The sequence below is a fragment of the Triticum dicoccoides genome, chromosome 3A (genome assembly GCF_002162155.2).
Source record: "Triticum dicoccoides isolate Atlit2015 ecotype Zavitan chromosome 3A, WEW_v2.0, whole genome shotgun sequence".
In the NCBI taxonomy this organism is placed as follows: Eukaryota; Viridiplantae; Streptophyta; class Magnoliopsida; order Poales; family Poaceae; genus Triticum; species Triticum dicoccoides.
In genome coordinates this window covers 32,454,149-32,476,741 of record NC_041384.1, presented here as the reverse complement: position 1 = coordinate 32,476,741, position 22,593 = coordinate 32,454,149, and the positions used below count along the sequence as shown (strand labels likewise).

The window sequence follows — 22,593 nt, the reverse complement described above, 5'->3', positions numbered from 1 at the left end:
TATGGTGGTTTGTTTGGTTCATCAGTAGAAAAATGACCTAAGGTGAGACATATTAGTCCCGGTTCGAACGGCTATGCATTAATGTCGGTTCGTGTTGAACATTTAGTACCGGTTCGTGTCACGAACCGGTACTAAAGGGGTGGTGGCAGGCTGACGTCAGGCCGGGGCCCCACGATCACCTTTAGTACCGGTTCGTGGCACAAACCGGTACTAAAGGGCTACCAGTTTGTGCCACGAACCGGGACTATCCCCTTTAGTCCCGGTTGGAGACACAAACCGGGACTATAGGGCAATTTTCGAACTCTACCCCCCTATGTATCGCCATTTCAGTTTAGAAAAAATCAAAAGAAAATGATAAAAACTTCAAAAAATAAAATCCTTCAAGAGGTAGTTATATTACTACATCTACTAGTTGGGAAAATTTGAAAACTTAAATTTGGACATGTTTTGCAAAAAGTGTAGGGAAAATGTAAAACGGCTATAATTTTTGTATACGATGTCGGAAAAAAACGTATAATATATCAAAAAATTCAGCACGAAAATCCGCATCCGATGGAGACCGCCTACGACCTGTTTGCAATTTTTTAGAATCCTCAGATTCCAAAAGGAAAAAAGATATGGTTAAATTTTAGTTTTTAAAAAAAAATTTGGTTAAATCTGGTCAAACTACTTATTCAAGAAGTATTAATGTTACTACATAATTATTCAAGAATATTATTGTTACTAAATAATTATTTTAATTTTTTGAATTTTGGTCAAATTTGGTCAAACTATGATAAAATTGTGGTCAAACTTATTCAAGAAATATTAGTGTTACTAAATAATTACCGTTTTTTAGAATAATAGTTTCAAACTCAAACGGTGAAATGTGTGACCTAATGCTCAAGCTAAACTGCTGAGAGTTAATAGGATTGACAGCTTACATTTGTAAGGAAAACAACAAGTGCAGACTTGGAATGTAGGGGAATAGAACTCCGAAGTTAAGCGTGCTCAGGCTGGGGGAGTGAGAGGATGGGTGACCGGCCAAGAAGTTAGGCGATTTGGAATGAGTGATCCACACTTGAGCAGTTGAAAGAGGTGATTAGAAACTAAATCATCAATAGTTCAGAAAAAATAAAAATAAAAAAAATCAATTTTTTTCCAAAATAAAAAAAAAAACCTTTATTACCAGGGCGCGAGCTCACGCCACGTGGTGGCATTTTAGCGCTGGTTCGTGCCGAACCGATACTAAAGACCCTTACGAACCGGTTTTAAAGCTCCGTTTTCTACTAGTAGTTGCTCACCCTAACATATTTAGCTACTAAGCCACATTGAGACTGTGTGCTTACAGAAGGCTTCTTCCGCCTTCTCAGCACCCCCTTGTGGATGAGAACGAGAGGTACGTTATTTTCCAGCAAAATTGTTGGCGGTCTGTCTAATTCTAGGCAATCGCATAATTATTTGGTTTTTTAAAACCAATCGTGCGTATTAGTATTTGATCTCTAATTATCATGAGAGATATTTTGTTATGGAAAACTGAACTTAGATCCTTTTTGAATGCATCATCGGGTGATACGTGCAATGCAAATGCATGTACAAAATCACTGGAAGATTGTAGCTTTGAGATTCGTGCTGATGCCAGATCGCAGCCGCAGAAAAGATCTCCTAACTTTTCTTCTCCATCCGTTTCCAAGAGGAGAGAAAGAGATAAGGCGCGCGCGTCCTCCCCCTCCCCGCTCACGACTCCACGGCCATGAGCTCTTCTTCTCCTCGCCCGCCGACGTCGCGGGCCGCGTCGCCGTACGGGTGCTGCTGCCACCGCCCGCTCCTCGCGTCCACCTCCGCGCCGACCAGGAGCAGAGGCGCTCGCCTCGCGCTCACGCTCAGCTCCTCGTCCCTCCCGCTTCCGGCCGGCCCTCGCAGCAGGTGAGCGGCGTTTCTTGGTTTCTGACTGTCAGGGACGTGAAGCTCCATGCCGTTTCCTGGATTTCTCATCACATCCGTTGCACGATTTCATGGCGCTAATCCAAGGTCGAGGAGCCGGAGGGTGGCATGCCGTGCGGCCGACGAGCCTGGGCCAGCCGCCAGCAATGGCGACGAGGCTGTGGATGATGCTCCATCGCCTCCAGCCGACAGTGTTGTCCAAGCAGATGCAGCTGCAGAGACAGATAATGTAATCGTCCTTGCTTTTACGGTTTCTCAAATTCAGTCTCAACTCTGAAATGCACTGTGCCTTACTTACCAGATGCCAGAGCATCTTGCAGTGTGTGAATTTTTATGTCTGTTAGACCTAGAATCCTAGCTAGATGGATGGACATGCAAGTAACTGAACTATAATTATCTAGCTTTCCCATGCCTCACCAGACGAAAGATGAATCCCCGAATGCAGAGCCGCTAAACTCCGCTCTCACATCGCTTCAGAACATCGACCGGTATGCTAAAGCAGCCGCTGACAGCGCCGCGCAGGTACGCTCGTAGGGATCTAGTTCATGCCAGAAAGGCATTGGGAACGCCATCATAGTAGCATGTCTGATATTCTGTTAAAAAACAGACGAAAGATGAATCCCCCAATGCAGAGCCAGTAAGCGCCGCTGTCAAATCACTTCAGAACATCGACCGGTATGTCAATGCAGCCGCTGACAGCGCTGCGCAGGTATGCTCGTAGTGATCTAGTTTATTCCAGAAAGGCATTGAGAGCGCCATCATTGTAGCATGTCTGATATTCTGTTAAAAAACAGACGAAAGATGAATCCCCGAATGCAGAGCCGGTAAGCGCTAGCGACACGGTTCAGAGCATCGACGGAGATGCTACTGCAGCCGCTGACAGCGCTGCGCAGGTACGCTTGTAGTGATCTAGTATAGGCCATAAAAGACATTGAGAATGTAGTCATGACATGTCGGATATTCTGTTCAAAAACAGGAGCAGCTGCTGGAGGTTGATGTTAATGTTGCTAGTGGCTCTCCTTTGCCTGGAATGAAGGTAACCGCTGTTTCCGTTTCAGTTTTCTTGGTTTGCATGTTCAGAAGTTGAGTGAAACTTCAGAAATCAAAGAGATATGCTGCTTGTTCCACATAATCTCTATGGTAGGGTGGTTATTAATAGAGAATTCTTTTTAAATTTTTTGACTGTTCGATGTTTCTGAAATCTGAAACCCGATGAGGTAGTGAGCCTTCTTGTTTACCTCCTAAAACTCAATGATATGCAGCAACAACTTGAAGAAGCTGTGAGTATCCCCAAGGCTACAGTAGACATTCTAAAGGATCAAGTTTTCAGTTTTGACACGTTCTTCGTGACCAGCCACGAGCCTTACGAGGTGAGCGTCTCAGATGCCATGGTTTATCTTCATGTTCATACAGCAGATTTTATTAGTAATTCCAGTGAAATATCAACCTCACTAGCAAGTTGCAATTTTTTGTTTACTAATTGTGTTTCTAAAGTAGCATCCACAATCAACCAAATATTCTGTTAAACTGATCATGTACTATATGATTCATATTCTCATTTCAAATGACAGCATGTAAAAAGGCATCAAATGCTCAAAATGACAGATTGTTATTGTTGCCTTCACTTTTGTACATTAGGGTGGAATACTATTTAAAGGGAACTTGCGTGGTGTGCCAGCCAAAAGTTTTGAAAAGATCACAACTCGACTAGAGGTAACAAGATACTCAAAAAGTAGATCCTTTCACAGATATATGTGTGTACAAATATGTGAATGTTCTGATCTGTGTGCTGCTCCCGGTTATCCACAGAACAAATTTGGCGATGAATTTAAGGTTTTTCTTCTCATCAATCCAGAGGATGAGAAGCCAGTTGCAGTAGTTGTACCTAAGCAGACAGTGGAGCCTGCCACTGGATGTAATAATTCTTTCCTCATAGTCGACGCTAAAGGAATTGGTCAAATATCTTTCTTATGTCAGGCACCCAAAATTTTGCATTACTATGTCTGCGTTTAGTTTTAAAACTTGCTGATCCAACTGTCGGTAAATTAAATTTTCAGCTGTCCCAGAGTGGGCTGCTGCTGGTGCGTTCGGAGTAGTTACCATCTTCACTCTGTTGCTTCGGAACGTACCTGTCCTTCAGGACAACTTGCTGTATGAGGTTTCTCTTCCATTTATTCACCATTTTGCTTTGTCTTCTGTTCTGATAATTGTTGATTTCTTTGTACTATAAGAATTTTAAGGTACTACAAAGTTGTACTAAAGCTGCGACAAGTAATATGGATCGGAGGGAGTAATTCATTTACAGTTTCTCTAGCTTGATGTCATCTTCGAATGGCAGTGTGTGCTTATACCTTTGTGTTAAAACAACTTTGAAGTCTCATCTGGGGCCAAATGATGTTATCTAGGCACTTGGCAATATGATGCAAAACTTCTGTCTTCCTCATACTTTAGCATTCCAAGTGCACGTGAAATTTGTTTTGCCAATTACTTTAGTTATGCATCTCGATTCATGCAATAATTTCTACTGATTCCTTTACTTCGGAAAACAGAGCTGTGTATTTCCTCATATCATAAGCCAGACAATAATAGCCTGCTACTTCTTCTAACGAGATATTCTTCTCCAGATCAACATTTGATAACCTTGAGCTATTGAAAGATGGACTTCCCGGTGCCCTGGTAACGGGACTCATAGTAGGGGTTCATGAAATTGGACACATCCTCGCTGCTAAGGATGCTGGGGTCAAGCTTTCAGTACCATATTTTGTTCCTAGCTGGCAGGTAAGTTGCAAGCCTACAATTTCACCTAAGGAGTGTATATTTTTAATTGTTAGAAATTGTGCCTAGCTTAAAAAATTGCCATTCTCTATAAAAAGGAAAAAAAATCTTGGATGATTTCCTTGCTTACTTGTTTCCTTTAATTATATAACATGCTATCCCAGATTATGAGACAAAATTAGAAGAACTTTGTTTAACTTTCTTCTGTTTGTATTTCCTATTTGTAATGCAAAAGCAATGTTTGATCTGAAATGTGTTCTTAGCGGCCTTCTAGAAATATAGGAATATTGGGAGATAGATCATAGCTTTGGCAGTAACATTCATTTTTGCACCATTCCAGGCTTATCTACTTGACTATGAGTATCTCATTTTTGTGTTTTCTGTAGATAGGATCTTTTGGTGGCATCACCAGAATAGTCAATATTGTACGCAATCGCGGGGACCTGCTCAAGGTAGCAGCTGCTGGACCGGTTGCGGGGTTTTCGCTCGGATTTGGTCTTCTTCTGCTGGGCTTCACGTTACCTCCAAGTGACGGTCTTGGTATCATCGTAGATCCCGCCGTATTTCATCAATCATTTCTTCTTGGTGGTCTTGGTAAGGATACTGAAACTACACATCATCCTCGTTCTGTATGTACTGAGTTCTGAACTGCATAAAAACCTTTTGAACTATGCAAACAGTGTTTAATTTGATATGTCTTTTCTTGGTACTATAGCAAAGCTTATTCTTGGAGATGTTCTAAAAGAAGGAACACAGCTATCAATCAACCCACTGGTTTTGTGGGCTTGGGCTGGTCTCCTGATCAACGCCATTAACAGCATCCCTGCAGGAGAGCTCGACGGCGGCCGCATAGCGCTCGCCATGTGGGGAAGAAAGGTAAAGATGCTGCTGCTCAAAGAATAAACAGGATGGAAGGCTACCTGAAGCTATGAAGAACTTCTGTGCTTGCTTTTCTCACCCTTGACTTGCAATGCACCCTCTGATGAACCCAAACTTGTATTTTGCAACAGGTATCATCCCGGCTCGGCAGCGTCACCATTGCATTGCTCGGGCTCTCGTCGCTCTTCAGCGACGTGGCGTTCTACTGGGCGGTGCTCATCTTCTTCCTGCAGAGGGGTCCGATAGCTCCCCTCTCCGAGGAGATAACGGAGCCCGAGAACATCTACATCGGCCTCGGCGTCGCCATTTTGTTCCTGGGGCTGCTGGTCTGCCTGCCCTACCCATTCCTCTTCGACCCTTCGCAAGTTACTGATTTCGACTTTTGACAGAAGAGTTTCGAAACTCGCCGCGGCTTCTCTTCCTCCAACTGTATCCGTGAGATGTTTTGCCATCTTTGCAATTCCTTGTGATCATAAGAATAGCTTGGAGCCTTTGATGCTCCAGTGCTCCTTGCAGTAGCAAAATAAAAAAGCAGGAGTTTTTTCTTGTGGTAGCTAGTGAAGTTCACCTTGTATCAGAGTAGAACAAAAAATAGTTCAGTTCATTACTCCGGCTGTAACTGTTCATCTGTTCAATTCTGCTGATGAGTTCATGACAGGTTTTTGCAACATTTCAGTAGTATTAATGTAGCAGCCCTGACATTATGGGATTCTACATTCAGCAAGATGAGCTACCATAACTGGCAACTCCAAAATCATATACTACTTCAAATAAACAGCTACCGAATTTACATTGCGATACAACAAAAGTCAACACAGTTCAGCCAGTGGGGCATGCTTCGCTACCAGCATAATGAACTGGTCGAAGAAAGAACATATAAAAGACGGATCCTTCTCAATGATAACATAAATGGATTAGCATTGGACATGGAGCAGCCCACATGGCATAAATGAATGAGCATTGGACACTCAAAGAACCTACATATGAGAATAGAGCTCATCAGAGATGATCTTCAACACTGGCGCTCTTAACATTTTGTGGTCGTGAAAATTCATCAGAGACAGAACTTTGTACTAGCAAAGAGGCAAATCATCGTGCATAATGTCCTGCTCTATCGCTGCACAGCTCATCGTCAATGTCGATGCTGTCAAAGCACATCAGGTTGTTGTTGACGCTCGGCTCCGAGCTGGCGTTGCTGCTAGTTGCAAGAGGGGAGTCTGATACACTTATCGGTCTGCCCCTTGTGGATCCAGACCGGCCGCTATGCACAGATGATGCTGGAATGCTCGTCATAAGAGGCCGTAGATTGTTTGGAATGCTGCGCCGTATGTCCTGCGTGCAAAAATTACACCTCAGATTTAATTTAACTAAAAGGAGTTTTTGGTGTTCACTAAAGTGAGAGAAATAAATTAATTACCATGTGCCGAAGTGCCATGTCCAGTGACTTCTTTGACAGTGACCGACCGAAGCCAGAGCTATCTGGAGAATTTAATGATTTTCCAGACAAACTATTGAGACTGGATCTTTGATCATCATGTTTTGGAGGAGCTAGTCTTCTCATGTTCACTACCCTCTCAACCATCTTATTGCCCATCTGAACTGGGTTCACGCTGTCACCTCCGTTAAGATGTGATCTTCTCACTGCCGGCATGGAACTCCCTGAAGGCACACTGCCATTTGATGTCCTCCCTCTTGAAGGAGAGCAAGACTGGCGTTTCGGTCGAGCAGCTGGCCCAGGCTCCACAGAGGAAGATCTAGAACTAGGTGCGCCAGGCCTACCCCGAGTAGCAGAGGTTGGTCTTTCCGGTAGCGACGTCCTCAAATTTGGAGGTGCATCAAGTGAGAAGCCAGGCATTTCAGATGGTTTCCATGGTCTTGATTTGACAGTAGGTGAGCTGCCCCTTGAAGGTGCTGGCGCTGTTGTTGTTGCTGGCAATGCAGAACTTTTGGGCATTGTAGGTCCTGGTCTAGAGATTGAGGAGGATCGAACTGGTCCGGGCAAGTTACTGTGCTGGGCGTGGGTAGGAGGGGCAGAAGACCGCCTTGTTGGGGTTGATGACCTTGATGCAGGCTTGCTTTGTGCTGGTAAGGAGGGCCTTGACAAAGGTGTAGTTGACCTAGTAGCAGGCATTGATGATCTTGAAGTAGGCGTTGATGATCTGCTAGCAGGTGCTGATGCTCTGCCTGAAGGAACTGATGTCCTGGTAGCAGTAGCAGGGCCAGATGTCCTGGTAGCAGCAGCAGGGCCAGATGTCCTGGTAGCAGCAGCAGGGCCAGATGTCCTGGTAGCAGTAGCAGGGCCAGATGTCCTTGATGGAGTTGTTGACCTTGATGAAGGCAGTGCTGACCTTGTTGAAGGGAGTGTTGACCTGGAAGTGGGCGTCGACGATCTTGGGGCAGTAGGTGCAGTCTTGGCAGGCAGAGTTGCCCGAGCATTGGGAGATGAAGGTCTTGAACCTTTGGATGTGGCGGTCGATGCAGCACGTCCAGTTGGTGTTGAAGGTCTTGAAGAATTAGACGTAAGCCCTCCAGATGATGTCGGCCGACGAGTTGTCGCAGCTGAGTTTAAGCTGTTTGATGATGTTGTTCTCAATGGATGTGTGGTTCTTGATGGAGGATCTGGATGATTGGCCAACTAAAATACCATGCAAGAGCACACAGAAAGAAACTTATGAGTACAAATTATATTTACAGAACTCAATGGAACCCCAAAACTAGATTCTAAAGAACATCTTAACCACTGTACCGACATAGGCAAGTAAAATCTTCAGTCCAATACATCACAGATGGATCAAAGGTACTAATATCTCTGAGATAAATCCATGAAGCTTGAGACAATAGATAATAAGTATATGGAGAGCTTGTCTGCTTGAAAATCCAAAATAATTCGGAAGACACAAGGAAGTATACTACCGTAAAAGTGGTGTACAGATTCAATTAGATCATACTTCGCATCCAGCATGAGTGGAAGTTTGTGGAGTTATGTGGATTGCTGAGAAGTTCACCACAATAGGTAATCATGTAGAAACCAGGTAATGCTCATGTTCCAATGGCTCACCCTTGATTTTAAAAAGAAATTATTGAAGAGTACTCATCATACTTAAAAGGGTAGTTTACCCCCAAAAACTCGATTCTAGAAGACTTCTTAAAAATGGAAACAATTAATTACCAACTCCGTAAAAATATAGACAAGTAAAACTGTTCAGTCAAATAATAAAATGCTATCTCCGAGATAAAAAAAAATCCACTAACCAAAACTCAGAAGTGCTATCTCTGAGATAAAAAAATCCACTACGAAGTTATGAGACGAGGAAATATTATCTTGGAGATAAATCCATGGAGAGCCTGTTTGCTTGCAGATCCAAAATAATATCCGTATACTATAAAGTGGTGTACGATATTATAAAGTGGTGTACAGATTCAACTAGATCATATCACTTTATATCCACCGCATAGCAGGTTTGTGAATTATGTGGGTTGACGAGAAGTATTCACCACAATAGGTAATCTTGTATAAACCAAGTAATGGTCATGTTCCAATGGCTCACCCTTGATTTCAAGGAGTTCTGGCGAGTCTTTGGTGATCCTGTTTGGCTCACCGGAGACCTTTTTGGCGCAGCTTCATGAGATGGGAAGAGTGGAGTTCCAGGTGGAGTGAGAAGCCTGAAAGTGAACAAGTTCATTGGTCAGGAAGGTCAGTAAAATACTCTGAACTGCAGCCCAGCTGTGCTCTCTAAATAAAATGTACGGTGTAGCAGAATGAACTTAAAAAACTTCAAAACCGCGAGCAACAAAAGGATCAAATGTGTAACATGCACCAAAAGGACCCATTTATCTTGCACAGTGTCTGATATTGAGCACTTTGAATGAAAGAGATGGGCAATGAGTAGCTGAATTATAAAATGCCCACTCAAATCCATTTCACGACTCATGCTAAAACATGTCACTATCACTAAGTAATTGCATCCCTACAAAGTCAAGCAACCAATCAAGACAAGTATCATGTGAACTTGTTCCATAGTTCACCTGCCACCTACCAACAACCAATCACCACCAAACAATCCAATAGCCCTCTAAACAAAAAGAATATGCTTCAAATGTTAAATGGCCGCCTAGAGATCTAACACTCACACACCCGCTGGCAAATTAATGATTGGACAGGCATTAAGGACAAAAACCTTAGCAGATAAGTCCAAACATGACAATCAAGTACACTTCAAATCAACTAGCGCTAAGCTAGGTAGCTTGCTGGGGCTAAGGTATTGAATGTTGAAATTTATGTGTCCGGCACCAAACTATTTCAGCTGCGTACAAAAAAATAATGAAATCACAGAAAGCTCACGACATGATGGACTCACTAGCTAACCAACCAAAAAAGCAAAGAGAAGAAGCTGGGGCCAACTAAAGCTCAACAAATTGACAACTCCACAAACAAAAAGAGCTTTCCAGAAGATCTCGCAATCACCTAAGACCCAGCCCATCCGGATTGCACGTCCTAAAGCGCAATAGCTAAAAGAAAAGAGCGCAACCTGATTACAACACATTAACAAGGCAAGCAATCAAAGAAAGAAGCAGCAGCTAAGGGAAACAAGGGAGCCAACTGTTCGTCCAACAACCAGCTAAGAAGACCCAACCTTTCCAACAATAACAGCTAAACTCTAACTAACGGCACCGAATCCATCCAGGAGAAAGCCAGGCTTTATGGTTTAGCATTCAGGTTTGGTAGTGTGGAGCGTAGCAGCGGCAGCTGAAAGCACATTTTGCTATGCAAGCCAAAATCTTATATACACGTAGATCACTGCACATAAATAAAACTAACAGCATGGGGCAAAAGCCAAACTTTATGGTTTGGCATTCAGGTTTGGTATTGTGGACCGTAGCAGCAGCTGAAAGCATATTTTTCCTTGCAACCCAAAATCTTGCAATACACAGCATAGTACATTAATGTAAGTACAAATTAATTTGCAGTACACGGTAGTATTAATGCAGCTCCGAATTGAAGGATGGGGCCTCCGGTAAGACCATCTGGAACAGAACCCCTCAATTAGCAATGCTCGGAAACCCCCTACCCCTACCCCCACCTACATTGCCAAAAGAGTGGAGGCTCAGACTTTGGGGTACCAACACCAACCAATCGGCAGCTTCAATCCGGCTAAATGTAAATTGAATTCACAACGGTGAAGTCCAGATTAGGCCGCAACCTTGTCCCACCAATGATTATGTTGCCCGTAGCGGAAAAACCACAAATTTGTCAGTGAAAGGCAGGCAGTGGGGGGCACCTACCAGTCGTAGTCGCTCTTGTCCCCGGCGTCGGAGTGGAGGAAGTCGTCGGCCCCGCCGGGCGCCCGCCTGAACCCGCCGGCCATCCTGTACGCCGGCGCCGGCGCCGCCCTGGGCTCTGCGCCCATAAACCCGGACCAAAATGGATAAGCTAGGGTTTTCGCCAAAGGGGGGAGAAAACGGCAGCAAAATCCCCGACAGGGGTCCGGACGGGTCCGGACAGGGAGCGTGCGTCGGGGCTCGTCGTCCTTACCGGCTGGTGGCTGCGGCGGAGGCGGCGGCGGGGAGGGGTCGAGCAGCAGCAGCCCGTCCGCGTCCGCGTCCTCGCCGTCGGCGGCGAGCAGCATGTCAGCGGCGGCGCCGGCCCGCTCCTTGTCGCGGCGGCGCATCTCGAGGAAGAGCGCCAGCTCCTCGTCCTTCTCCCGGATGACGGCCCCCAGCGTCCTCCCCCCGCCGGCGCCGCCGCCCTCCGCCATGGCCACCCGGTGCATCGCTCCCGATCCGCCCCCGCGCGTCACCCCGCCGCCCGCCGCATTGCCCCGGCCAGATCTAGCGCGAGCGCGCCCTGCCCGCGTGGGTATCCTCTCCTCGGTGGGGGGCGGGCTGGGGATTGCCTGCGTGGGCGAGCGAGAGGAGAGGGGAGGAGAGGAGGAGCAGCAGTGGGAGTGAAGCGAACGGCAGAGCCAAGGGAAAGGTCTCTGCTTTGCTTTCAGGTGAGAGTCAAGGAGGAGGCTTTGTGGATTTGAATTTGGTTTGGGGGTTGGGGTTAATTAATTAGCGGCCTCACTCGGCCTGGACCGTTTGAAATCCATCCACTTGTGTTGTTTTAAAATACTCCCTCCGTCACAAAATTTTTGTAGACAAGAATTTTGGGACGGAGGGAGTAATAAAATGGCCGAGGGGGCCTGGACTGTGGTGCTCAATCTGGTCCATGGAGGGGTAAATGCTATGTGCACACCATTTGCCTTCACTGTGTGGAGTGGCAGTGAAGTGAAGTCATCTCGAGTCCACTTGTCCGCCACGATTAGACTTCCACATCTTCTTTGATGAAATAGAAGTTTATGCCTCCTTTGGTTCAAAGGATAAGTGGGGAGAAATCGTAGGAATAGGAAATTTTCATATGAAATGGCGCCTTCGCGCTGGCGTGCTGCGGCGAGCGAGCCATCCAAGATGTGGGTTGCTAAGGCGGTGCGCATGTAGGTCCACCTAGTCTACTCATAATCTCTTCCCCCGAATGTAGGGTGTGCCATTCTAATTTTCGGTTAAGTCTTTGTCTGTTTCTCCCATCCCTCGTCTGGATTTCAGTAATAAGAGCATCTCCAATAGCTTGTTTATATGGATGTCTATACTCGTTTTCCACGACGTGAGCTCAAAACAGGCGTCCAACAGCTTGTCTATATGATCGTCCAAATACACACATCCTCTAAACTGGCCTCGACAATGTCCATGTCTGGACAATGTGAAGGCGTTGTCTAAACTCAGCTGCAGTCATGATTTCTTCCTCTCCCTAGAGTGGCCCATCTGTCATGGTCTCTGTATATAGACATTCTGATGCAAAACTGGATGTGTATATGAGGGAATCTTTTTAGACCATTGTCTATATGAATACTTTTAATACCTATAGTAAACTTTTTTTAGTAAGGGGGCACTATTAAGCATTATAAACGTGCTGTGTTTTCGATAGCAAAATCAAGGAGCATAATCATTTTGGTCCGGACTCACTCGCGTGTGGGCATGCCAATTTCAGCTTGGCCCTTGTCCAGCCTCAGCACGCGAGGCCAGGGCTGTAGCTATCCACTGACTGTAGGCCCACCGCCCAGCGTACACACCTATCACCGGCAGCCACGTGCCGTACAACCGAGCGAGGCGACCGGACAGCGGGAGGCCAGCCCCACGCGTGACGCACTGCCCTGTCTCGTCTCGGGCATTTTCGCACCGGACGCCCAGCTTACCCTTTCGGCGACGCACAGGTGGGTCGTTCCGCGTGACCCGCCTGTCAGTGCGTGGGTTACGGCCGGAGCTCTGTGAGGCGCTACGGCGCTTGGCCTTTCTGGGACGTCAGCGCCGTGTGCCTGCTCCACCTGATGAGATCTGTGTTGTTACACGGTCGGATTTGTCGGTTTTGCCCCTCGTTTCAAATTGTTCGCGCCTGGTTCTTTTTTTTTGTGTGTGTGTGAGAGCGGGCAATTACGTGGGACTTTAGTCCTGGGGCAAATGAATTCTATAGGATTTTTGAAGCGTTAGAATCTTTATGATTTTTTTTTCTACATTGGTCGCTTGATTCAAAGAAATACCGAGCCAGACTACATCTTAAGATTGAGGAAGTCACCACAGACACCTCGTAGTCGACGAGAACATCTTCTCCCATTGAACGGGAATCGTCGGAAAGCCTGAAATAAATCCAGAGAATGCGAGTATTAGGACTTGAGCCCTGATGAATTAGTGCCACCACAAAGAACACAACCATCTAAGCTATGCTCACTTCGCAGAAAGATTGTAGTCAATGGGCAGAGGCCGGGCCGGCAAAATCGTGGGCCCTATGTCAACAACGTTTTTTCTTCTAATACACGCTTTGACATTTTTCCAATACAAACTTAACATTTTTAATACATGGTCAACATTTTTACTACACACATTTTTAATATTTTTTAAATGCTTGATTAACATTTTTCGAATACACGGTCACTATTTTTCCTATACATGTTTTACACTCTTTTGATTGCTTGATTAAAGTTTTCAGATAAAAATATTAACATTCTTTGAATACATGATCAACATTTTTTCTATACACTTTAACATTTTCCAAACGCATGATTAACATTTTTCAAACACTTGTTCAACATTTTTCCAAATGCTCGAATAACATTTTTATATACATGATAAAAAAATTCCTCATTTTATTAATGCATGGAAAACATTTTTATACACATTTAATATTTTCTAAATGCTTGACTAACATTTTTCAAATACTTGTTCAACAATTTTTCAAATGCTTGATTAACTTTTTTATATACATGATAAAAAAATTAAACATGGTAAACCTTTTTCTATAGACATTTAATATTTCCCAAATGCTTGATTAACTTATTTTAAATACTTTTTCAAAAAAAAATTAATTCTTGCTTAACATTTTTATATACATGAGAAAAAAATCATCATTTTTAATAGATGACCAACAATTTTTCTATACACGTTCAATTTTTTCTGAATGTTTGATTAACGTTTGTCAAATACTTGTTCAATATTTTTCAAATATTTTTTGTAGAGTGTTTTTATAATATATATATGTATAGATTACTTAAAGTATAAAAAGGTATAAAAAAGAAAAAAAGAGAGAACAGAAAACATAAAAAATATAGAAAAAAGAGGTTGTGGCCCCGCACGTGGCGGCCGACCCATCTCGCCCGCCCCTTCAGTGAGACGGAAGCTAAACTCGCTGAATACGAGATATAGGAGCGCTCTGCTTATCCTGCATTGCCAATTTACCCTCATTAATTCAAAGAATTTATAGGATCTGAGAATAAAAAAGTAGAAAAAATTCCTACACTTTTTAAGGAGAAAAGGCTACCGCACGACTTTAAATTAATGAAGCCCATACAGTAAGCTAAAACACCACACTACCACAAGCACAAACAAAGAAAGAAAAATAACCAACATGATACAATGGTGTCGAGGCACAACGACACAACCTAGAAAAATAAAAAGCCAACATCGACTGGAAAAGAAGAACCACTTGGGGACTTCTGAAATCTCTTCCGCGAGCAACCAACCGGAGCGGATTATGAAGCCAACTCGAGAAGGGGACAAGCCGACATGGAAAGCCATGCCATCACCAACACCTAGACCTCCACAAAGACAACACCATCCAGCTCCATCGCCTAAAGGAGCCCTTTGCTCTCTTACCCTAAAGTGAGAGGGGGCCGAGTCGCCGTGCGAGGGTTGCGCTCATCACCATCAAGCCTAGATGAAAACTACCGCCGAGGTCCTGCAGTGTTGACTCCGAGCACCACCCCACAATCAAAACTTGTACACCTTGAGAGCGCCACCGTCTAGGCCATGGTACCATCAATACAAAGAGAAGATGTTGTCGTCCAACACCACACCCCGACCATCAACAGGAAGGGCCTTGCCCAAGAGATGGAGCCTGTAGATAGGGAACTACGCCATAGTGTCGCCACTGACATGCCCAGAAATGAACCAAGGGTTTTCACCCAGAGCACGGAGGAGGCCCCCCGAAGTGACGCCTCCAATTAGGTGAACGACACTCGAGAGCGTTGCCGTCACTGACATGGCGATGATGAGCTTGGCCGCCGCCATGGCCTCGGTTTCGAACGCTCTTGGCCAGCCGGCGGTGCACGATCACGCTCAAGCACAAAGCAGAGGCACCATGGCCCACAACGAGGCCATCGGCACATGGACGCGGGGACGAGCGTCTGCTGGCCATCCGGCAGCGTGCGGTCGTGCAGCGAACAAGACGAGGATGCACGACGAGGGCCTCCATGGCTGTTGGGCCCCGATGACCTTGAGCTCGCATCCATGGCGGAGCTGCCCGCTGCCACCCGAGAGCTCAAGGGGCGCCATGGCCCTCGGGAATGAGGCGAGGAAGGGCGGGGGACATCAGCCGGCTGGTCGTCGGCGGCGGGGACGATCGGAATCTGGAGCTAGCGGCGGTGGCGGTTGACGTGAACTTCCCTCCCACCAACATGTATCGGGGGAGTTAAAAAATTGCTTTCAAGACTGAAAATATGGGGATGTGGTATTTTCTGGTATCGCGGGGAGCTAACTTTCTTTTGCCTTCAAGACTGAAAATATGGGATGTGGGGGTTCGTTTTCAGGGGAACCCGATGTTTTGCGGCATCTAGTGGATGCACGTTTTGTCAGACATAAACCATAAAAGAACAATTATTTTGGGGCTTTACCCTCCTTTTACGGGATCTGCTATAGATGCTCTAAGCAAGACTCATTCATGCAGGTGTCAGTGTGGTATTGGCGAGATGTGTTGATAGCAGCAACCCTTGCTATCTATCCCAGGGATATACGGTGATGTCTATATTATATCTATGAGACTGAGATATACGGTGACATTTAGAAATATCTATATTCTATTCGGAGGATATATATAGAGATATCTAAGGGAAATATGAACTAAATGAAGACAATAAAACAACAATAATATTTTCCCCATTCCAAAATATAAGGTGCAATAATTTTTGTGCAATTCAAATATATGTATGTTTGACCATGATTATATAGAACAGAATATCTACAATACAGAATGAATAAAATAGGAAAATGGTTTTCGTGATGGATCTAATGATACAAATTTGATATTGTACACACTGATACCTTTCTAAAACCTTGGTCAAACATGGATATGTTCAACTTTTTTTAAAATAATACACTTTAAATTTTGAAATCAAGGGAGTATATAGGTCCAGCAGCAATTGGGCACAACCGCACAAGCATGGCTCTTCCTTTCATCCAGAAGCATGCATGCATGCCAGATGAGCCGCGACCACCGAGGAAAGCTCCATATGTACTTCCAAAGAAAAAAAGAAAGGACTAACATACTTACTACCGTTCTTATAGTGTTGCCCTGTTTTCATGGCAAGAGAGAATTATCTACGTGATTAGCAACCTGTCACCTTGTGCCAACGATCACAACACACACGTACATGAGATGCAAATTATTGCGATGTCACATCTCACGTCCGAAGAAACCGCTAGACGATCCAAAGAAACCGAAGAGGCGGAGCTACCCCTTCCTCATCGGCCCTGGTGGAAGTACCAAGGCCACTTATCATTGTTGGATTGATATATTGTGTTTCTAAATTACATAGAGCTTAAGAAAATAGCGGTTTGTGACTTCTGTGCATCAATACTACATGAGCATAGCTATGATCCATACATGTCTATAAAGGAAGCACATAAATAAGTATTTACATTAAGAAGTATTTGTTCTTTTAGTTAACATTGTTTTGCCTTCCTTTGACCTACAAGAAGCTCTGCTCGGAGATAATATCTGACTTTTCATCCATGAATAGTAATGTTTACAGTGAAGAATTATAAAGTCAATATTAGCATTAAGAAAACTAACTAAAAGGCCGCGACACTTGGTTATTTGATGCATCAAAATTGCTGTTAGGGAATATCAAGCCCCTGGGGAAGCACCAAGCAGACCTAAAAGGAAAAGGAAGGACCCCCTACTCAAGAATACATAAAAGAGTCAAGACATCACCGCAGTCCTTTCACACGACGAGGACGACCACTAGCCATAAGCCACAAATGCAACTCCTAGAAGTCTCTATTAGATCAAAGCTCACTCCATTGTATAATCGTGCTCATGGATCCATCCAATGTATGGTTCTCCAAAGTTTTGCCTATGTAACCAGCCACTTATGACACAATCAATAAACTTGTGCATTTTCTGTTTTAAAACGTACAATTGATGCATTCGTCTGGCTAGCCAAAAGTAATTAAACAATAAGATAGATAGTTAAACATACAAGACAACCCTACCAGTTATAAAACCAATGGCATCAAGGCTAACCAAATGTTGCTTCCTTCAACTGCTTATTCTTTTTTTGAATCTTGGTTTGAATCAAGAGCCGCGCGGGCAGCTAAGTCTGAATAAAGCGCATAGATAAACGCACCAGCAAAAGCACCCATTATACCAACACTAATCTTATCCTTCCGACGGGTTGCCCTAACAGCCTTCTCGAAACCCTCCGCATCCTTCTTGAATTCCTCGATCTCCTTCTCAAATGCCCCGGCCTCCTTCTCAAATCCCTCGATCTCCTGGCTAAGAATGAGAATGAACTTGTAAACTCAAATAAATGAACAAGAAAAATACTGGAAGTGTTTAGCCTACTGCCTTATCAAAGGAGTGGATCAACATTCGGGCCTTCCCAAGGTTTGGGATACTTAGCCTGCATGCATACATAAAATGTTAAAGATGGTACTCGTGATTCCGCGGAAGGGGCATCAACCTTGGTTCAAGCCTCGGCTCTAACACACGGCACTCGCGGAGTTTCTTCTATATAAAAAAGCCAACGAGAGTTAGCCCTTCGGTTGTCCTCATTTTTTTGGTACTCCCTATTAATTTCTCAGTAGTTGCTCTCCCTTGATATTGAGCCTTTTTGTCGTCCTTTCTCTGTGTGCCTTTTGCTAATAAAAGGAAAATAAATAAATAAAGTGTGATGGTGTGCTCTGCTCTCTCGATGGACCTTTTGCTAATTAAATTAAATGAAGAAGAATGAAGTGTGGTGAACTCGTGGCCTATTCAGAGAAGAGACTCATCTAAAAAACCTCCAGAGAAGAGAAGAATTGCAGTGACCGCTAGGACATGATAAGCTGCGTAGTATTTGGAACTGTTTTATTGTAATGCTTTTTACCTCAAAAAAGTCAATCTGATTGAATTTTTCGAGCGATAAAATACCAAGATTTGTCTAAAACATCAAGTACACATAGCCATACCGTGCGAGCAAGCGCCGAAGCTGGTTAGCTCATTGTGACGACAACAACTGGTAAGCGAACATTGTTCGGGGGCGGTGGGCAAGGGCATCCGACAACTTAAGAGTTCGCCGCTTAGGCAGGATCAACTACGTGTAGTCTTAGGACTATTTTATAACATATCTCAGAAAATTTTGAATTGTTTAAAAATTTTGAGTGCTAAAATACCAATTTTTTCTTTAAAACATAAAGCTCACATGCCCAGACCATGCGAGGGAGTGCCAAACCCTAGTGGCTAGCTGGCTAGCCCACTGTGACGGTAGCGACAAGTAAGTGAATAGTGGGCGGCGGCGGTTGGCAGGGCAGCAGGCAACTTTAGAGTTCGCCCTACCTTAAATGTATCCGTCCTCCGCCACTACATGTGAGAAGGATGAAATAAGTTATACCATCAAGATTCTTTTGAAATTTGTGATTTCAAAATGTTTTCTAGTTTAGAAACTAGACTCCATGTTAGTATGTTTCGATGCATTTTTGTTAGCTTTTAAAGTTGCCACCCATTTTTTTTATGAAGTTGCCATTGACTTCATGCCAAATTTGCCACGTGGTAACTTGATAAATAGGGCAGGTTTCAAATACTAGTTGGTGACGCTTCAAAAGTCAGAGGCATGCTAGTCAGAGCATGCTTGGACGGGTTCTTTTTTGAAGCTTTTATTACATACAACAAATAAACATGTTGGTAGTGTAGAGAAAAAAAAGAGAAAAGAAATCCATCCCACCTTCGTCCCCGCCTCCAACTCCGTCGATCTGTAGAGGACATGCAATGAGTTGGCGTCGATTGGCGGGCAAAGATTCGGAATAGATCCACTGTTGCAGGCGCTAAAAACCCACCTATCGATTCACGCAGCATGCATGGCGATCGCCGATCGATTGGCTGCCATCGAATCGAAACGCGAGCTTAGATCGTGGTAGGAGGACGGACGGGGAACGAACCTGAGAACGGAAGGCAGCTCGTGCCTGCCTGAGAGAGGGGACGGGGGCCTTCAGCTTCGCCGCCACGGTGCGCAGCGCCATGGCCATAGCTACAAGCAGATCGTATATTGGTACAGAGCTTGGGTTTATGGTTGCCGGCAGCTAGAGCTAGGGGGTGGGGTGATATGTGGCGACTCACGTCCTGACGTCTGGGTTGGCCCAATACAGCGGATCGCCTTCCGCCTCGCTCAATGTACAGTTTTTTTCTTCTGATCTTATTTCCTTTTCTCCACTGCACCAAACACCGAAACAAGTTCAAAAATATTTGTGAATTCAAAAGAATTCATGATTTTTTTTAAATTTCACGAATTCAAAAAAATCATGAATTTAAAAATAATGTTTGTGAATTCAAAAATTGTCCGGGACTCCAAAAAATGTGCATGAATTCAAAAAAGTGTTTGTGAATTCAATTTTTTTTCAAGAATTCAAAACAAATCACGAATACAAAATATAATGCCGTGAATTCAAAATTTCTCAACAGTATTGTTTTCACAAATTCTAAAGAAATCACGAGTCACAAAGAGTTCATGGGTTTGAAAATTGTTCACAAATTAAAAAAATCATGAATTTAAAATTTAAAATGTTTGCAAATTAGATAAAAAATCATGAAATAAAAAGAAAAAAGGTCAAAATGGTGAAGGAAAAATATAAAGACAAATAATGGACATGGATGAAAAAAGAAGAAACTAAAAACCTGATAGAAAACCAGAAAAACCGGGTAACAAAACAGTTTCCGCCCCTAGAAGGTTTTTTTTAGGGAATGCCATCATGGCTAGCTTTATTGATTCGGCAATATCATTACATCGTTCACAAGAGCATTTACAAGAAAATCTGGGGGTTCCTCAACCCAATTACTAGATATATCATTATCATATGAATGTTTGGCTAAGAGGTGGGCAACACCGTTTGCTTCCCGTCGACAGTGCACAAACTCCACATTCCCGATCATACCTGCTAAAACGAAGCAGCATGCAAAAATAGCTGTAGATTCACTCCATATCCTCTCCTGGCCTGAGCATGCATTAACAACTTGAAGGGCGTCAGCTTCAATCTGAATTGAGGTATATCCCAAAGACTCCGCCAACTGAAGGCCATTTTTCATTGCCATTGTTTCCGCCATGTTAGCATCTATCACATGCGGGATTAACGTACATGATGCCGCAATGAAAGAACCATGGCTATCTCTGATCACAGCCCCCGTTGCTCCTTTCCCTTCATTCTCATGGAAAGATGCATCCACGTTTATCTTGACTATTTCTGAAGGTGGTTTTTTCCAACATTGCTCCCCAGGTGTAGTCCCATACGTGCCTGAAGAAGCTCTATGAAAATTGGCGCAAATCGCCTGGACTGCAATAGCATTTCTGCTCATTGGAGGTACTGTCTCATTATGTGTTTGCCTTCTTCTGAGCCACCATAGATACCAGCATGCTGTAATAATCCCTTCGCTTATCCCAATGTTCGGCATGTGTGGTAACTTTGAAGGTGGGAGCCGGAGTATGTACTCCAGAACAGCGGAGCCTGATCGATCCACAAGACGGGCTTCTGCAATTGTGTCATAAATTCCCAGTGACCTCCACATTTCCACTGCTCTGCCACAACTAAATAAGAGATGATGGATATCTTCAGCCCCTTGATGGCAAATCGGACAACTTCCATCAATACCAACGTGCCTGTTTACCAAGATTGATTTTAATGGGATTAATCCATGAAGGGCCCTCCAGTCGAATATTTTCACTTTTTCCGGGACTTTGAGCTTCCATAGGATTGTCCAAACTGGATTTGACATTGATGGTCCTGTTATTGCCGACAAAGATCTTGAGCTGAACTGATGTTTCCATTCACAATGGTATGCCGATCTTACCAAAAAAATTCCATTACTATTGCCATGCCAGGCTACAAAATCGTCAAATCCGTGGTGGCTTAAGGGAATCTGTAGGATCCGGCTAACATCCACTGGGTTGAATATCCCACGTATTAACTCCTCGTCCCACTGCTCGGTAACAGGATCAATAAGTTCATTGACTTTAGTAATTAGAGCACCACCCCTCTCTTCTTCCTCACAATCTCTTCCTCTCATGGTTTTGTCTCACAAGAACACACGGTAATGGAAGAAACACACACGCGCACACACACATTCACCAAGGAGAAAACTACTTTCTCCTGGTGAAAACACGTATGCTTCAATGCGGCGCAGCGGTCGGAGTTGGTTCCTCAGTATGCATCTTGAAGCGGCGGTTCCCAAGAGGCCAAGTCGGTCGGCGCCGCCCTCCCTCCCATCACACCGCACGACATGAATGTTAGCCGCTGCGTGCTCTGGGCGGCATGAATGCGGCGCGTGCATCAGAAGGAAAGCGTGGAGGGGCGGGTGGGGGTTTGGGTGGGTCAGGGTGTTGAGACCGTGACAGTGGTTCGGACGCCCGCAAAGCCCTCACTCGCCTGTTTGTCTCCGGTTTACGGGAGAAAAACATGTCCGGACCGCCTTGCGGACCGATGCAAGCCTGCGTTGGATGACTTCCACAGTCCAGACAACACGGTCCGGACGTATGCGGGCGGTTTGAGGGTGGTCGTTGGAGATGCCCTTACAAAGAAGTTTTATGAAGAGATCGAAACATGTGATGTGGAGATGAATCATCAGATTTCTCTATCCTATGGTATATGTATCACCGAGCTGCGTATATGGCTGTGGTATATAGGCAAAAAACAATCAATCCCATCTCTTCATCCAAGCCTCCAGCTCGATCTCTACGGGAGATGCAACAAACTAATTCACGTGGCAAAGACAAAATAGAAGCGCTCTTGCAGGCGCGTGAAGGTGGCTAAGCATGCAAGGTGACAAAGATTGCATGCGCGCGGTAGGAGGATGGATGCGGATGGGGCACGGACCAGAGAACGGCAGGCCGCCCATGCCTGCTTGAGAGAAGCGACGGGGAGCTTCAGCTTCGCGGCCACTGTGCGCAGCGCCATACACGAAGTGACGAAGACGAAGATAGGTTTCGAGCAAGACGAAGGAGACGTGCGCCGGCTAGGGTTTCCTTGTAACTCTCCCGATCTCGCGATCCGGCCCGCTGTTAGAACGACCACCGAACCGCCTCGGTCTCCAACTGGCCCGACACAGAAACACGGAAAAGCTAGCACCCTCGTACGAGCCGGCCCGCGAGAGAAGCCGAGTACTCTTTCTTTTTTTCTGTTTTCTCTTGTTAGCTCCCTTTTCTCCTGCAGCTAACCGTTTTCTAGTTTTTTTTCCTCTTTTCTTTT

At 44.6% G+C, this 22,593-nt stretch overlaps 2 protein-coding genes across 6 annotated transcripts; one reads left to right on the top strand and one right to left on the bottom strand.

Moving 5' to 3' along the window:
• Positions 1-1,685: 1,685 nt before the first annotated feature.
• LOC119266862 (probable zinc metalloprotease EGY2, chloroplastic) lies at positions 1,686-6,215 on the top strand. 5 transcript variants are annotated; one of them, XM_037548137.1, is made up of 14 exons: positions 1,687-1,905; positions 2,011-2,152; positions 2,344-2,445; positions 2,531-2,632; positions 2,718-2,816; positions 2,900-2,959; positions 3,186-3,293; positions 3,562-3,636; positions 3,733-3,838; positions 3,981-4,074; positions 4,548-4,701; positions 5,085-5,292; positions 5,414-5,574; positions 5,709-6,215. In XM_037548137.1, the coding sequence occupies exons 1-14, from the start codon at positions 1,733-1,735 to the stop codon at positions 5,961-5,963; spliced, it is 1,839 nt and encodes a 612-aa protein (XP_037404034.1). In that variant the 5' UTR covers positions 1,687-1,732; the 3' UTR covers positions 5,964-6,215. The 5 variants fall into 5 exon arrangements, with proteins under 5 accessions (XP_037404035.1, XP_037404034.1, XP_037404033.1 ...); XM_037548136.1 differs by having other exon boundaries at positions 2,894-2,959; XM_037548138.1 differs by lacking the exon at positions 2,531-2,632 and having other exon boundaries at positions 1,686-1,905; positions 2,894-2,959.
• Positions 6,216-6,342: 127 nt separating this feature from the next.
• Positions 6,343-11,572, bottom strand: LOC119266861 (flocculation protein FLO11-like). The gene is made up of 5 exons (XM_037548135.1): positions 11,111-11,572; positions 10,861-10,975; positions 9,126-9,240; positions 6,995-8,212; positions 6,343-6,909 (listed from the first exon to the last, which is right to left on the bottom strand). The coding sequence occupies exons 1-5, from the start codon at positions 11,346-11,348 to the stop codon at positions 6,667-6,669; spliced, it is 1,929 nt and encodes a 642-aa protein (XP_037404032.1). The 5' UTR covers positions 11,349-11,572; the 3' UTR covers positions 6,343-6,666.
• Positions 11,573-22,593: the final 11,021 nt, after the last annotated feature.

Coding starts and splice junctions, on each gene's coding strand:
- LOC119266862 (XM_037548136.1), top strand. CDS start 1,733: ATGAGCTCTTCTTCTCCTCGCCCGCCGACGTCGCGGGCCGCGTCGCCG. Junction 4,075..4,547: donor GTCCTTCAGGACAACTTGCT/GTATGAGGTTTC, acceptor ATTCTTCTCCAG/ATCAACATTTGATAACCTTG. Junction 4,702..5,084: donor ATTTTGTTCCTAGCTGGCAG/GTAAGTTGCAAG, acceptor TGTTTTCTGTAG/ATAGGATCTTTTGGTGGCAT.
- LOC119266861 (XM_037548135.1), bottom strand. CDS start 11,348: ATGCACCGGGTGGCCATGGCGGAGGGCGGCGGCGCCGGCGGGGGGAGG. Junction 10,976..11,110: donor TCCGCCGCAGCCACCAGCCG/GTAAGGACGACG, acceptor TTATGGGCGCAG/AGCCCAGGGCGGCGCCGGCG. Junction 9,241..10,860: donor GACAAGAGCGACTACGACTG/GTAGGTGCCCCC, acceptor GTTCACTTTCAG/GCTTCTCACTCCACCTGGAA.